Source organism: Manihot esculenta, chromosome 1 (assembly GCF_001659605.2).
Source record: "Manihot esculenta cultivar AM560-2 chromosome 1, M.esculenta_v8, whole genome shotgun sequence".
Taxonomy (NCBI): Eukaryota; Viridiplantae; Streptophyta; class Magnoliopsida; order Malpighiales; family Euphorbiaceae; genus Manihot; species Manihot esculenta.
The window spans coordinates 8,345,958-8,361,809 of NC_035161.2; the positions used below are offsets into that span (position 1 = coordinate 8,345,958).

Sequence of the window (15,852 nt, forward strand, 5' to 3'; positions counted from 1 at the left end):
GTCTAACTCATAGTACCAGGAGCGACCTGGACTATCCAGGAGCGACCTGGTATGGCTATCTCATGCCATATCTCATCTAATCTCATAGTATCTCTGACTATATCAAGGGCTAAGGATCATCCAACATTCATCCATACAAATATCATCTTATGCAATGCATCATATTCGTGGATTCTAATGCAACACAACCTAATACATAACATGGCATTTTATGATGCATGAATCATGCTAGAAACGTGTCATTTCTTAAGTAAAATATGAAGTTTAGTTCCACTCACCTGTAGCCACTGCTTGGCTAACTCTGGGCTACCTCTAACTCTGAAGCAGCTACTACTGCTAAACACCTCGGTTCCTCGGGTCCAATCCTACAATGGAGGATGCAAATGAGGCACCAAACATACTCTATGCAACTGATAAACAACTCCCCAAAACCCCTCTAGAACGCCTCAAAACATGCATGCAAAACAAGCAAAGGAAGGCTGGACAGGGCACCTTCGGCAGCACCTTCGGCGGCCGAATGTCTCCTCCAGAGACGAAAGTCGGGCATGTTCAGCGGCCGAATCCTCCTTCGGCTGCCGAACCTAAGTTCCTCCAGAACTCAGCTTCGTGCACAAAGACGCCTCACACACCTTCCAATCCTTCCCAACATGCATCCAACCTCTCTAACTCATCCATATCTCAAAACAACAAGCATATAGGAGCTTAAGACAACTTAAACTCCAACAAACAAGCTCAACAAGCAAACATAAAGCATAAAGGGTCCATAAACCCTAATATGCATAACTCATGCCAACTCAAGCATTAACTCCCCTTCCCTTCATAAAACGTATAGAAAATAGTATAAAAACCAAGGATCTCCATTTACCTCTTGAGGAACAAAGGCTGGTGTGATCCAAACTCGAAGATATGGAGATCCAAGCTCCAAACTCCTCCAAACTTTCAAACTCTTCAAAAACACATAAAACTTACTTAAAACTTGTTTAACTTTGAAAGATTTGATGAAAAAACCATGAAAACAATCCAAGGAGATCAAGAACTCACCTAGGCCAGAAAGAGAGAAGAATCCTCCTCTTTTTTCTGGACTCGGTGCCCTTTATAGATGAACAACCACCTCAGCTTCGGCAGCCGAATCGCATGCAAAACTATGCAACGTTCGACGGCCGAACTCAGACTTTCGGGGGCCGAATCTCATGCACTTTCGGCTGCCGAACTTTACCTTCTGCGGCCGAACATGGCAAAATGCCTCCTTGGCCTTTTCTCTTCAAAACTTAATCCATTTCCATTCTAAACCTTTAAAACACTCGAAAACATTTTAGAAAACCTTTCTCTTACCCTTCTAGAAACCTCTGACATCCTCGCATTCCACCGGACGGTAGGAATTCCGATGTTTGAATTTAGCCGGGTATTACATTCTTCCCCCCTTTAAAAACATTCGTCCTCGAATGTTTAAAATAACAATAAACATACATGCAAACAAGCATCTAAGGAAAGCCTAACACCTTCCTCTGAGAAGAGACACAGCTATTCTTGACTCTTAACTGCTTAAGCTGCGTCCATACTCTACACTGACTGTTTATCACTTCTATCAGTACACAACTGACTTGATTTTTTCATCTGACTACTGACTTTCCTTTCTCTTTGGCTCTTCTCAGCTTTCTTCACACTACTCTGGTTACACTAACCTTTGCTTCTCTTTACTCAACCCGGTCAGAGGAGCAACAACTCTAAGGAAATGGTAGATGACTTGCCTATAGCTTCAACTCTCTACTTACTTCAAAAATCGTATTGTGACACATCACGATTCACACAGACATGCCCCGAAATCGAACTCATATTACAGAACTTGGCCTCTATGCCGTGTTCTCTTAAAATCTACAACACTTAGTAGATAATGGGCATGCTTCTCTATTGTTCTGAACTATTCTACGCTTTTACTGCGCACTCTGATCCTTGCCCGCCTTTCTTCTTCTTTGCTATACTGGCTTCTTCTATTTTGATCCCTTCCTACTACACTGGACTAACTCTAACTTTCAACAGCTAGCACCCAGATTTCAGATCTAGCTTGGAAAACAACTGGCTCCTGCCAGCTGATCCAACCGATCATCAGTCTGAAGTAATACCTGTTTTTATAGGATAAACTGATAAGCGACTTCTAACTGACGGCAGTTAACATTTTATATACTTAGAGTCGCTGAGCAGTTTTTACCCCTTACCTCTGTTTTAGACTCGTCACTATAAACTCCTTTGATCAATAAAGATCTCACCCTTACTCAACTGCTAAATTAACTTTTCTCTAACTTTCGACATATAGTTCCCAACTCTTAGATCTATTATGGAAAACAACCAGCTTCTATTCGCTGTTCCTATAGAGCACCCATTTTGTATGGGAACATCTGTACTTGGTAGTGATTTTGTTCAACTGCTCACAGTCGTTACAAAATCTCAAGGTTTCCTCTTTCGGTTCTCACACTGACACTGGAACATTCCAGGGTGAGGTACTAGGTCGGATACAACCTTTATCTACCAAGCTTCTCTGTACTACTCTGACTATTCTCTCTCTGCAGGTGCCATCTTGTAGGGTAGACGGAAAGAAATGGTTCCACGTCCAGACACCACTCCTATTCCACACTCAACCTCCCTGACAGATGGTAAACCTGACAGCTCATCTGGAAAAAACATCTAGAACTCACTAGCTATAGGCATTGAGGCTGATTCCCTGATATGACTACTAAACTCGCTCACAAGAGCTAGAACCCTCTGACAACCTTTCCTGTGTAAACTAGGAGCCTGTTGGGTTGACATCAAACCTCTAGGCACCTATGCTCTGTCCCCACCAAAGACTACCTCTGAACTATCCAGTACTCTGAACTCTCCTATCTTGTCTCTGCAGACATAGGTAGTACTATGAGTAGCTAGCCAATCCACCCTAGAATGACATCAGATAGCCAACTCTAGAACCATAAGGTCAGCTGGATAGCATCTACTCACTACAAACTCTAAATTGAACTGACTGACTGACTCTGCCTCAGATGGATCATACTCAGGTCCACTGACCTAGAGAAAACACTCTAAGCCCAGAAGTCATCAAACCCACTCTATCAACGGCTCACTAAGCAACAAGGAAATAGAGACACTCGGGTTCAAAACAAACAGCATACACGTCCGAACATCCACAAGTGAACGTACCTGACGTCACTGTGTTCGACGTGATAGCCTACTATTGAGTCAGGATGAAGATCCGAGCAAGCTAACGGAACTTCCCTCGGGAACCTGCTAATGGAAAGGCCAACCCTTTCCTCTGCCTCAACCACCACCTAATCCCAGACTAAACTGAAATCTTCTCCTGAACTTACACTTATTCCTACTCTTTTCTTTCTCTGTTCTACTCTAGTTTATTTACTTTTCTCTTCCTCTTATTGTGATCTATTTCACTTACTTTTATTCTTTTCTTACTCTTCTCCTTCTTCCTCTGTTCTCTGAATTATTTCTTCTACTTGAGGGCTGCACGTAGAGATGAGAGATCACTCTCCCTATACCTGGATAAAATCCAAGGCCATAGCATCTCATAGCAACACTCTTGAGCTCTTTCCTGGCTTACTAACCTCTAGTTACTACTCGTTTGGCTTTTACTATCTCTCTCACTCTACTGGTGCCAATGGTTCTGGGTCTAGACACCATTCCTATATCCCATTCTATTCTCTTAGCAGGTGGTAACCCTGACGGCTTGTTTGGGACAACATCTAAAACTTTTCTCTGGCTGCGGGCACTAAAACGAGTGATCTGATTAACTGCTATGCTCTCTGACACAAGCAAGAAACCTCTGATACCCTCTCCTAAACAGTTTAAGAGCCTATAGGGCTGATATCAACTTCCAGGCATCTCTACACTGTCCCCTCAACAAACTACTTGTGATCCACCCTGATCTCTAAGCCTGACTACTCTGTCTCTGCTATCTAAAGCAATACTATGAGTAGCTAGCCCATCCACCCCTAGAATGACGTCAAACAATCACTCTAGAACCACTAGGTCAGCTGGAAGGCACCTACTCACAACTAGCACTGAACTCAACTGGCAGACTGACTCTGCCGCTGATGGATCACACTTGGGTCTATTGACCCAAAGAGGACATTCTAATCCCAGAAGCTATCAAACCCCTACTCTCTGTGGCTCTCAAGGCACTAAGGAAAGCGAAAAATCAGAGTCTCTCATAGAAAACACATCAAAACATATGGACGTGAAAAGTACCTGTCACTGCCATGTCCGATGTGTGAGCCTCCGGCTGCGTCGAAGCGAAGATCCGTGCTGGTACTGATGGACCTTCACCTGGGGAACCTGTGGAAGAAGGAGTGATCTCGCTCCCTCTGCCTTTGCCCAGCGCCATGGCTAGGGCTCCTGGCTGAGCCACTCTGTCTGAAGCTATCTGCTGGGACTGTGTTATCAAAGTCGCGGTGGAACACTCACGTGCTATGTGCCCGTCCTGTTCGCACCTGAAACATGCTGTTGTCCCTACTAGACAGACTCCCTTGTGCCTCCTACTGCACCTCATACATCTAGAACAATCCCAACCAGAACTCGAGCCATCGCTAAAACCCATACTAGACTTAAACCTTTTCCAGAACTTTTTTTTTCTTTGACCCTTTCAGGCCTCTAACTTTCTTTTTACTCTTTGTGGCAGCTTCGCCCAGAGGGAAAAGATCAATATTCTCTGGGTATTTCTCTACACTCTTATTTTCTGTCTGCCTTAGCTGCTCAAATTCACTCTCCTTACGCTCCCTTGAGCTATCTGGAAAAGCCCATCCTGCAAACTCTGTAGCAAACTGCTCCCAGGATAAGCTTTCTACCCTCGGGTCCACATACTAGTTGAACCATTCCCTTGCCTTCTTACATTTCAATGTGACCCCTGCCATCTGAATGGCTCTACTCTCACTAGCTCCCAACTCATCAGTTATCATCTTGACCGTTCTGAGATACTCAAAAGGGTCATCACCTGTCTCAAATTTGGGAACATCCAACCTCAAATAGTCTGTCATCTGTACCATACTTCCTCCAGGTGAACTAGGCTTAGGTGTTTGGACAACTGGGGCTACTGGTTCTACTGGTGGTGGAGGAGGTGTAACATGCCCTGAGTTAGGGTTTACTGAACTTGGATAACCAAAGAAGGGTGGGAACATGGTATACTGTGGATATGGCGGTGGATATGACGGGTAGAAGGAAGGATAAGGCAGAAAGGTGGGATATGGGTTATACTTAGGACACTCCGATATACCACCCATTAGGTACTCTGCCCCTCACGGGTAGGGTGGATACTGAGGTGGAACAAATCTCGAGGCCTGAGTGCCTCCTTGAGACTCACCCATATCTCCTCCCAACCTACTCATGCCAAAGCTACCATCTCTGCTTTGCTCATCCTCCTCTACTTCCCTCATATCCCCTGACATACCACTCTGAATAACTCCCCTTCTACTCTCATCAACAGACCTTCTAGGGTCCCTTGATGTACCTTCTCCGCTTAATCTATCTGATGTTGCCCTTTGCAGGACGAGGAGATGGGCATCCATATCCTCATTCTCCGGTGGAGCTCCTGTCAATCTAGCAGATCGACGAGTTCCTCTCATTCTGTCTCTGCAAGCACAACATCACACAAAAAATCAAATGATCCATGTGAGAACACATGAATCCACAACACATATATAACATATCAATAATGCACATGCATCTCATCATGGCATTCCACATCATCATGCAAGACAGGACTCCACATCCTATCCTAGTGGACATGATTTTACCTATTGTGCTTACCCTCCTATATAAGACAATACCTCTTTCCGATGTGGGATATCTCTAGTCCTTGAACAAACATGCTCAACACACCGTACTCTTGAGGCCCTATGCTCTGATACCAATCTGTAACAGTCCGAAAATCAGTACCCCTCTGTAACGGTCCGAACCATCACTGGTACTAGGATCCAGATCGGCTTAAGGCCGCCGGAACCCGTAGCAAGCCGACTATACTCTCTGTGTACCTGATAAATCCCATACATGATCAACAATACTCAACAATCCTGTAAAACTCTCCAGGCTTAACTACTGCTACTCAGATATGCCAATCTGTAATGGCCCTCAGGGCCTATACCAGTGACTACTATCTGTTGTGGGTCAAGGGATTGAAACCCTTTTAATCTGTAACACAATCTACTGGTATCTCATTAAAGCCATACATTAAGCCTGATACACACATTTCTCATCAAGAAACGTAAAACAGGATTCATGTACAAGGGATTAATCATACATTGCACTAAAGCAAAGACACTAGGGAAAGCACAAGTCTATCCAGTATATGACATACATTCCATTACAACTAATCTGTTAATTACATCATGTCCACTTCGCTATTACAAACATACATTCATGCATATCTTTCTTTATTCTTGTTGACTCTGACCTCCCATAGCTATCTCAGAACCTGCAAAACTGGGGTTAAGGGAGTGGGATGAGCTCTATAGCCCAGTGAGGAGGAACAATAAAACAATTCATTCATTACATATTTTCATGAAATGCATCACATCACAAACATATCATCTCACGGATGAACTTGTCACCAATAGCCCTCTACTACATGTCATAATATGTCCTGCTGTGCCAAGGAGACTAGGTCATCACCTGGACTTCTCTTATCTGTCTCATATCATAACATGTCCCACTATGCCAAGGAGACTAGGTCATCACCTGGACTTCTCTGATCTCTGATCTGACAGGCTGTCTGTCTAACTCATAGTACCAGGAGCGACCTGGACTATCCAGGAGCGACCTGGTATGGCTATCTCATGCCATATCTCATCTGATCTCATAGTATCTCTGACTATATCAAGGGCTAAGGATCATCCAACATTCATCCATACAAATATCATCTTCTGCAATGCATCATATTCGTGGATTCTAATGCAACACAACTTAATACATAACATGGCATTTTATGATGCATGAATCATGCTAGAAACGTGTCATTTCTTAAGTAAAATATGAAGTTTAGTTCCACTCACCTGTAGCCACTGCTTGGCTAACTCAGGGCTACCTCTAACTCTGAAGCAGCTACTACTGCTAAACACCTCGGTTCCTCGGGTCCAATCCTACAATGGAGGACGCAAATGAGGCACCAAACATACTCTATGCAACTGATAAACAACTCCCCAAAACCCCTCTAGAACGCCTCAAAACATGCATGCAAAACAAGCAAAGGAAGACTGGACAGGGCACCTTCGGCAGCACCTTCGGCGGCCGAATGTCTCCTCCAGAGACGAAAGTCGGGCATGTTCGGCGGCCGAATCCTCCTTCGGCTGCCGAACCTGAGTTCCTCCAAAACTCAGCTTCGTGCACAAAGACGCCTCCCACACCTTCCAATCCTTCCCAACATGCATCCAACCTCTCTAACTCATCCATATCTCAAAACAACAAGCATATAGGAGCTTAAGACAACTTAAACTCCAACAAACAAGCTCAACAAGCAAACATAAAGTATAAAGGGTCCATAAACCCTAATATGCACAACTCATGCCAACTCAAGCATTAACTCCCCTTCCCTTCATAAAACGTATAGAAAACAGTATAAAAATCAAGGATCTCCACTTATCTCTTGAGGAACAAAGGCTGGTGTGATCCAAACTCGAAGATATGGAGATCCAAGCTCCAAACTCCTCCAAGCTTTCAAACTCTTCAAAAACACTTAAAACTTACTTAAAACTTATTTAACTTTGAAAGATTTAATGAAAAAACCATGAAAACAATCCAAGGAGATCAAGAACTCACCTAGGCCAGAAAGAGAGAAGAATCCTCCTCTTTTTTCTGGACTCGGTGCCCTTTATAGATGAACAACCGCCTCAGCTTCGACAGCCGAATCGCATGCAAAACCATGCAACGTTCGGCGGCCGAACTCAGACTTTCGGGGGCCGAATCTCGGGCACTTTCGACGGCCGAACTTTACCTTCGGCGGCCGAACATGGCAAAATGCCTCCTTGGCCTTTTCTCTTCAAAACTTAATCCATTTCCATTCTAAACCTTTAAAACACTCGAAAACATTTTAGAAAACCTTTCTCTTACCCTTCTAGAAACGTCTGACATTCTCGCATTCCATCGGACGGTAGGAATTCCGATGTCTAAATCTAGACGGGTATTACAATTATTATATGATAAACGTATAGCGAATTATTATTACTATTTAATTATAATATTATTATATTAATATTTATTTAAAAAATAATTAAATTTTTTATTATTAAATAAATATATACAGTATAACTGAATTATCTTTATATATTTAATATAACATAATATTAATTATATAATACAAAAATTATATAATTTCAGTAATTTTTTATTTAAAAATTAATAATAAAATATATTAAAAATTATAAAAGATATTTACTATTATAAAAATATAATATAAATAATGTAATATAAATATATTATTATAATATATTAATAATTAAAAAAATAAAAAAATTAAACAAAGTGGCGTCAAATCCAAAAACGAAACAGGAGAAAATTATTTTTTAATTTTAAAATATAATGTAATTAATGGATTCCTCTTTCCAATTTTTAAAATTTAATATTTTTTTATCTAAAATTTTATTCTGTTAAAATTAGGTATCTCTCCATTAAAAATATCATTAATAATAAAAAAATTATTAAATTATTTTTTCTAGAACCCACTTTAATCTCTAAAATTTAATTTTTATAAATTTATAGATCTTTATTTTAAAGAATTGAAGAAAAAAAAATATATTTTTATCCTTAAAATATTACATCATTAACAAATTTATCCTTTTATTTTTCAAATTCAATACTTTAGCTTTTGAAATTTAATTTCATCAAAATTCAAAGAAAGAAAATCTCAAATTCAATCTCAATCTTCATAAATAAATAAAAATTTTAATAAATTTAATATTTAAATTCAGCAAAAATAATAAAAATTAAAATATATAAAATTTAAATTATTAAAAATAAAAAGTTAAAACTCAATAAAAATTATTTTTTTGATATCATTCGATTTAATCACCGTTTGTCATTTGAAAAATTTATTAAAATATTTTTAACATTTTAAAAATTTTACTAATTAATATTTTCGTTAATTTTAATCGTTAAATATTATAAAAAAAATTAAAATATCCTTGATATGGAGGAACTGATTAATAAATATTTTAATAATTTAAGAAATCAACTAATAATTTTTTTTAAATTATAGGACTAAATAATTTATTATTTAGTGATAAAATTAATAAAAAAATTAATTAGTAGACGTTTAAAAATATTATAAATATTTTAATATATTTTTTAAAATTAACAAATTAAATAGTAAATTTTTTTATATTATAAAAATTAAAATAATAATTTTTTATTTTATTATTAATAAGAATATTTTTAAGATTATTTCTTGCTTTGCCACGCAAAAATCATTAATTTAATCAAAAATTTTTATGGAGAAATTTTATTTTGATATAATTAAATTTTAAAAGAAAGTATTAATCTTATTTAAAAAAGAAAGTATTAATTTTAAAATATAAAAATAAATTCATTAATTATAATATATTTTAAAAATTAAAAAATAATTTTTTCAAAAAAAAATTTCTAATACTTTTTTAAAAGAAGACCAGAACTTGACCGCTTATAAAGCACAATAAAAATGAAATTTAATTGTCACGTCCATCACGAGGAGGACGTTTCCAGAAGTGATGAGAACATGAAAGAAGGAAAGAAAGCAACAGCCACGTGTCAATCAAGTTGCGATCATTCGAGTGTTCCCGAGTTGGGTCCAGAATTTTCAAATCCTCTCAACCGTTCTATACACTTCCCACCTCTGTTCCCACTTCCCTATAAATTCCCATTCTTCCCTCCTCGATTGCACCATCAATCATCTGTCAGCAAATCAAGAAAGTCCTCAACACCCTCTGCACACTCGCACAAAAAAAAAAGTTTCATTCTTTTCTGCTACTACACAAGTTTATAGGGGGCTATGGCTTCTACAACTCTGTCTTGGTCAGCTGCTCCTTTGGTGTCGAAGAAACCCATTAACACTCCAACTAAAGGAACCATTCCTTGCTCATTGAGCTTCCCACAGAGAGGTTCCAACTCTGTTCGACCTTCACGGCTGTCTTTTGTGAGAGCTCAGGCAGCAGGAGATAACAAGGACACATCCGTGGATGTGCAAGTCAATCCTCAGAGTAGCCAAGGCACAGCAGTTGAAAAAAGACCTAGGAGGCAGCTGGCCGTTGATGTCTCACCTTTCGGTAAGTCTTTCTTTATCAATTCGGTAGAGAAATTTGAGGGTTTTTGGATCGGATGATGACTTGAAACTTCATCTTGGTTACAGGTTTGTTGGATCCATTGTCTCCGATGAGGACAATGCGTCAAATGATGGACACAATGGACAGGATATTTGAGGATGCGATGACACTGCCTGGAAGCAGAAGCAGAACAGTAGGAGAAGTACGAGCACCATGGGACATCAAAGAAGATGAAAACGAGTTCAAGCTGAGGTTCGACATGCCAGGACTCTCAAAGGAGGACGTGAAGGTGTTTGTGGAGGAAGATGTGCTTGTTATTAAGGGTGAACATAAAAACGAAGAAGGTGGAGAGGATTCATGGGCTAGCAGAAGTCTGAGTTCTTACGATACACGTCTTAAACTCCCAGATAACTGCGAGAAAGATAGAATCAAGGCGGAGTTGAAGAATGGAGTTCTGTTCATTTCCATTCCTAAAACCAAAGTGGAACGCAAGGTGATTGATGTAGAAATCCAGTAAAGGATTGATGCAGATGATCGAAGATGCTTAACTATATAGATGAGTGTCTTTGGCTTTCAAGAGTGTGGAGTTGTTGCTATGTGTATAAAACGATGCGTTTGGAAATATGTATAATTAATCAGAAATAACATCACCTTGCTATGAAAAGCCTGTGAAGATAAAGAAGTAATGCAGAATTCTACTCTTTTATTCAAAATAATTAAATTAAGAAAAAGTTATTATATAATTTTTATAGCAACTATAAACTCGCTTACTAATTTTTTAATTTAAAAAAAAATATTAAAATATTTTTAATAATTAATGAGATTAAATAGTAATTAAATTATATATACAATTGAATAATTATGTAACTTAATTTGTTTTAAAAATTTAAATAGTTAAATTTTATTTTAGACATTTAACTGTGAATAAATTTGTGTGAGTTAATTTGAGAGATTTTAAATTTTTTTTGAAATTTTATTTTTATTTTTTGTAAAAAAAATTTTATTTCAGAAAAGAAATCTTATTTCAGAAAATTTTCCAAACCGTTTGAAAATTTGTGCATCGTTTGAATAATAAAATAAATCAAAACCGTAAAACCCATTATAAACCAAAAATTTTATTTTTTTTAAAATTTTTGTGATATCATTTACGCTAGTTAGGCTGGGCAGGGCAGGGTGTTACTAATTCACTTTATATTTAAAATTATACCCTTTCCAAACAGAAGTAAAGAGTGATTATAATTTAATTCAGTAGTCTAGTAAAATTTTACCTAAATTTAAAAATTTTAAAAAACCACTTATTTAGTTTTGCAATCTTAAAAAATAAATAAATTAATTTTTGTTATGAGAATTACAGTTAAATTATTATTATTTTATCATAAAATTTATAATTTAATGTGAAAGTATTGTCGTTATTAATAAGTCGATTATTATATTTTTTTAAAATTTATTAAAATATTTTTAATTTTTTTTTATTAATAAAATAATTCATTCCTCTATTTTTATTGTTAAAAATATAATTTAATTTGCTTTTTCTTTTTCTTCTTTAAAGAAGAGAAGGAGACAATTCTTTTCCTTTTTTTCTTCTTCATTATCATCATTTTTATTTTGTTGATAGAGAAAAATGATAAGGACATTTAATAGATTTGAGAAAAGATAAAAATGTTTTAATAGATCTGAAAAAAAAATTTTAATAAATTTCTAAAAATATAGGAACTGACTTTTTAATAATAACAAGGAACTAAATAAGAGATTTTATTTGAGAGAAAAATTATATTTTAAAATTTTTTTCTTTTTATCTCTAATATATTTTTAACAGAAAAAGAAACGAAAGAACTATTTCGTTGACGAAAAAAAATATAAGGACGTTTTAATAGATTTTTGAAAATATATGTATTGACTTATTAATAATAACAATATTTAAGGATTAAATAATAAATTTTTCATTAATTTATCATATGTAAACTAAATTGTTGAGATGCGCAAAATTATATGGATTTAATTTCAAATGAAATGAATGATTTTAATTATATCTCTCACAGTAAAACTAATAATATTGTTTTTTTTTAAATATAAATACTGATATGCGAGATTTAAAAAATTACAAAAACTAATTTGTAATTTACCCAATCTAAGTTTGATCAAAATTAGAAAGTAAAAGAAATTATAAAATTTTATTTTTGAATCTCCTAAACCTTAATTGGAAAACATTAATTTCTCTACTTAAAATTAGCTAAAACGATCCTCGGACGGTATGAGATGTTCTAAAGTTAGAAAAGGCATGAAATTCAGAACTTGTATGAGCTTTCAGAATTACACGAGACCTTTCTCCAGTTACATGAATTAATTTTACATGTTAGCCAAAATAGGAGAAAAATCGAATTCCCCATAAACTATACAATCAAGTTCAGCTTCATCATTCTCATCATTCTGGAATCGTCTCCAGCTTTGGCTTCCAATTTCTTGGAGAATCAAGAGAAAAACTTGTCCTCTCAAGCCTCGAAAGAACCAGCTCTTCAACAGAAACCTGGTTTCTAAGTAACTGCTCAAGCTGTTGCTTTGTAATAACCACTTTGATCCTCTTCACACCACCTGCTGTTTCAGCAGCAGAAATACTTCCAGCTGAGCTCAAAGATGGCAGAATGTAGTAAACTTGCCCCAACTTAAGCTCATGATCAAGGGGAAGATGCTCTGTGGCTTCTTTTGACAGACCAATACCTAACCCAGAAAAGTTCACCAATACATCCTTAACAAGAACTGGAGAGCTGAATTCTATTATCTTCCCATCTGTCTTCACAACAAAAACTTTGCCCTGAGTGGCTTCGTCCACGCCAGCAGGAGCAGGAACTCTGCTGGGTCTGCAAGAAGCTAAGCAATTGCCCATTTTTTTATGCAAGAATGAAGGGAGAGAGGATTAAGAAGTTGATTTATATATGTGAGGGACAAATAAAAGATGGGTTTTTCTTTGGTTTGTGTAATGAGTGGAGAGGTAGAAAGAAATGGCAAATTGGATTTGGGAAGACAAAAGGAGAGGCAAAAAGCAATTGGCAGCTAAATAATATTGGGCTTTTTGAAAAGAAAGGAAAGGGAAGAGAAGTTTGTCAAACACGCATGCAGTGATGGTTGGCTTAATGGATGGTGGAGGCTTGCTTCGCTCTCTTTGTATCTCTGCCTTAAAGATGAATTTACTCGTATACTCTATTTATTCCATGTTGAAAACTCTCCAATTGGAACAACAGTCGGAGTTAATTATAAATTATAAAGAAAAAAGCTTCCATGCATAAATGTAGTACAGGTGGCATAAGCCTACTGGTATGACTCTGCTCTGAAGACTTGGGAGGTAAACAGAGGAAATGGCCAATCGAAACCTTAATGGGTATGGTTGCGAAAATTTTAGTTATAATGAAGGGATGGCAGTTGGGCGTCTACGGGTAGACAATGGCACCGTTACTGAAAGCGATAAGCGTATGATGATTTAATTGTAGTAGTAGTAGTTAATTATTATAAAATTTATTATAATAGAATTATAATATGCATGTTAATTTTATGGTACATATATATATATATTTTTTTTTATTTTAACTATTCTATATTCAATAAAACGATTTACTCATCATCTTTTTAAATTTTTTTATATAAACGATTAAATGATAATTTATATAATAAAATATTATTTAAAAATTAATAAAATAAAAGTCACCGTCTAAAATAAATAACACCTGCGTAATTATGATCTAATTAATCAAAAATTTTTAATGGAGAATCAATAAATTTATGTACACTACTCGCTACGTCTAAAGCCATTTAACTTAGAAAGTTTATACAAAAATTCATTCGTAAAATGTGATATTTCAGTGCTATAAAATATTTCTCAATATTTCTCTTATGGAGATGGAGATTGTAGATAGCCCAAAGGGAAATGGTATTCCATAAGTAATGTCACAACTTCAATAGTATCACATTCTACATCCAATTGCTAGATCCTAGAGTCCCAACCCAATTTCATCCCTAGTAGAACAGCCTATGATTCAGCTCCAAGTACTAAAGTTCGTCCAAAATTTGCACCAAAATCACCTCTCCAAACATCCAGATTATTGTGAAGTAAATCACCACCAAATGCATTACTCAATGCCCAAAAGACATAAAACCATCTATATTCAGTTTCAGACGTCCAGAAGAGGGACACATCCAAAATACCCAACGTACCGAGCAATTTCAGCAAACACTTTATATGCATTTTTAATCCGATAACTGTAGTGAAAAATTCTCTCGTCAAGCTCTCTTATATTCGGCAGCTCATCATTAAATACCTAAGTATTCCCTCAGACCAAATAAACCAATAAGTAACTCCAAAAATCAATCAAAAATTTTATAAATAGATTATAAATTACTTTCAACAAATACAGTTATAAATTGTAATTTTGATATTAACTTTATTTTTAAATGGAGATCGGGAATTGAGGATTGAAAGAACAGAATCTGAAATCTCTCAGATTTTTTCAGATGCACTTATTATCATATTAAAATTGTGAGTGTAATTTTAATACCGTTATAATTTTATTTTTAAATAGTTTATAGGTGTAATAAAATATTTTTAAAATTTGAAATGAAATTGAAAGTTTTCAGATAAAATTTACTTTTTTTTTTTTAGGGAATTGTTGTGTAATTATGACATAAACCTTATGGTTGGGGTGATGTGAATGGGTGCAAGTGGAAAATGACATAATTAGGCATTTGTTTGATTGCTACTAGAATTGTAGTGGGATCAGTTGTGGTGCTCCCTCCATCCCTCTTATTTATTTATGTTCATTAACTATCAATATCCTCTCCCTCTTTGAGTTCACACCTACTGGTCCCCTAATTAATTATTGCTTCATTAATTAGTTGTTGATTTATTCACTTTTTTTTTTAAAAAGTCTGCCTCATATATTAATGGAACGCATCGTTTAATTTAAGAAAAATTACTTTTTAAAAATAAATTTCTTAAAAAATAATTTAATTTAATTAAAAGAGATAAATTATTTTCTCTGATTTTCCAATAATTTAATTTCAAGAAAATGTCGACAACTAAATAAATAAATTTTTAAAAATAAATGTTTAAAAACATTTTTAAACAAGAAAATGTCTATTTTTTAAATTCAAATTATCTAAAATACTATAAAAGATTCATGTTACTTATTATTTGAGATTTAGAAATTATCATAATTTTATTTTTAAATAATTTAATTTATGATGATCTGAGATCCAATAGAATAGGGTTTTACAAGGGTTTATGTATTACAGAATAAGGCTTAAGTTTCCTGAGGAGAGGACTCCTCTTTTATACATTGTCTTGCTTGCTGGTGACGTGTAAAGGCCTCTCCAGGATTGGGCCACGCGTCTCTGCCATGCGGATTCGGAGGTACTAGGGTATCAGCCGCCTGCTCCATGCGTAACGACCTCTGATTCTCCTCGTACGTACGTTTAAGCGGATCTGCCAGGCTATCTGGTGAATATTATTCTGGATCCTGGGTTGGGCCGAGAGTCGGGCCGGACGCTAGGCCTGAGAGGAGAGAGCATGCTTCGTGTGGGCTGGGTC

General features: G+C 36.1%; 2 protein-coding genes across 2 annotated transcripts; one reads left to right on the forward strand and one right to left on the reverse strand.

Moving 5' to 3' along the window:
- Nucleotides 1–9,887: 9,887 nt before the first annotated feature.
- On the forward strand, nt 9,888–10,941 carry LOC110620193 (small heat shock protein, chloroplastic). Its single transcript, XM_021763824.2, has 2 exons — nt 9,888–10,280; nt 10,364–10,941. Exons 1-2 carry the CDS (start codon nt 10,007–10,009, stop codon nt 10,792–10,794), a joined length of 705 nt encoding a protein of 234 aa, XP_021619516.1. The 5' UTR covers nt 9,888–10,006; the 3' UTR covers nt 10,795–10,941.
- Nucleotides 10,942–12,534: 1,593 nt separating this feature from the next.
- Nucleotides 12,535–13,520, reverse strand: LOC110626834. Its single transcript, XM_021772959.2, has one exon. The coding sequence runs from the start codon at nt 13,156–13,158 to the stop codon at nt 12,700–12,702; it is 459 nt and encodes a 152-aa protein (XP_021628651.1). The 5' UTR covers nt 13,159–13,520; the 3' UTR covers nt 12,535–12,699.
- Nucleotides 13,521–15,852: the final 2,332 nt, after the last annotated feature.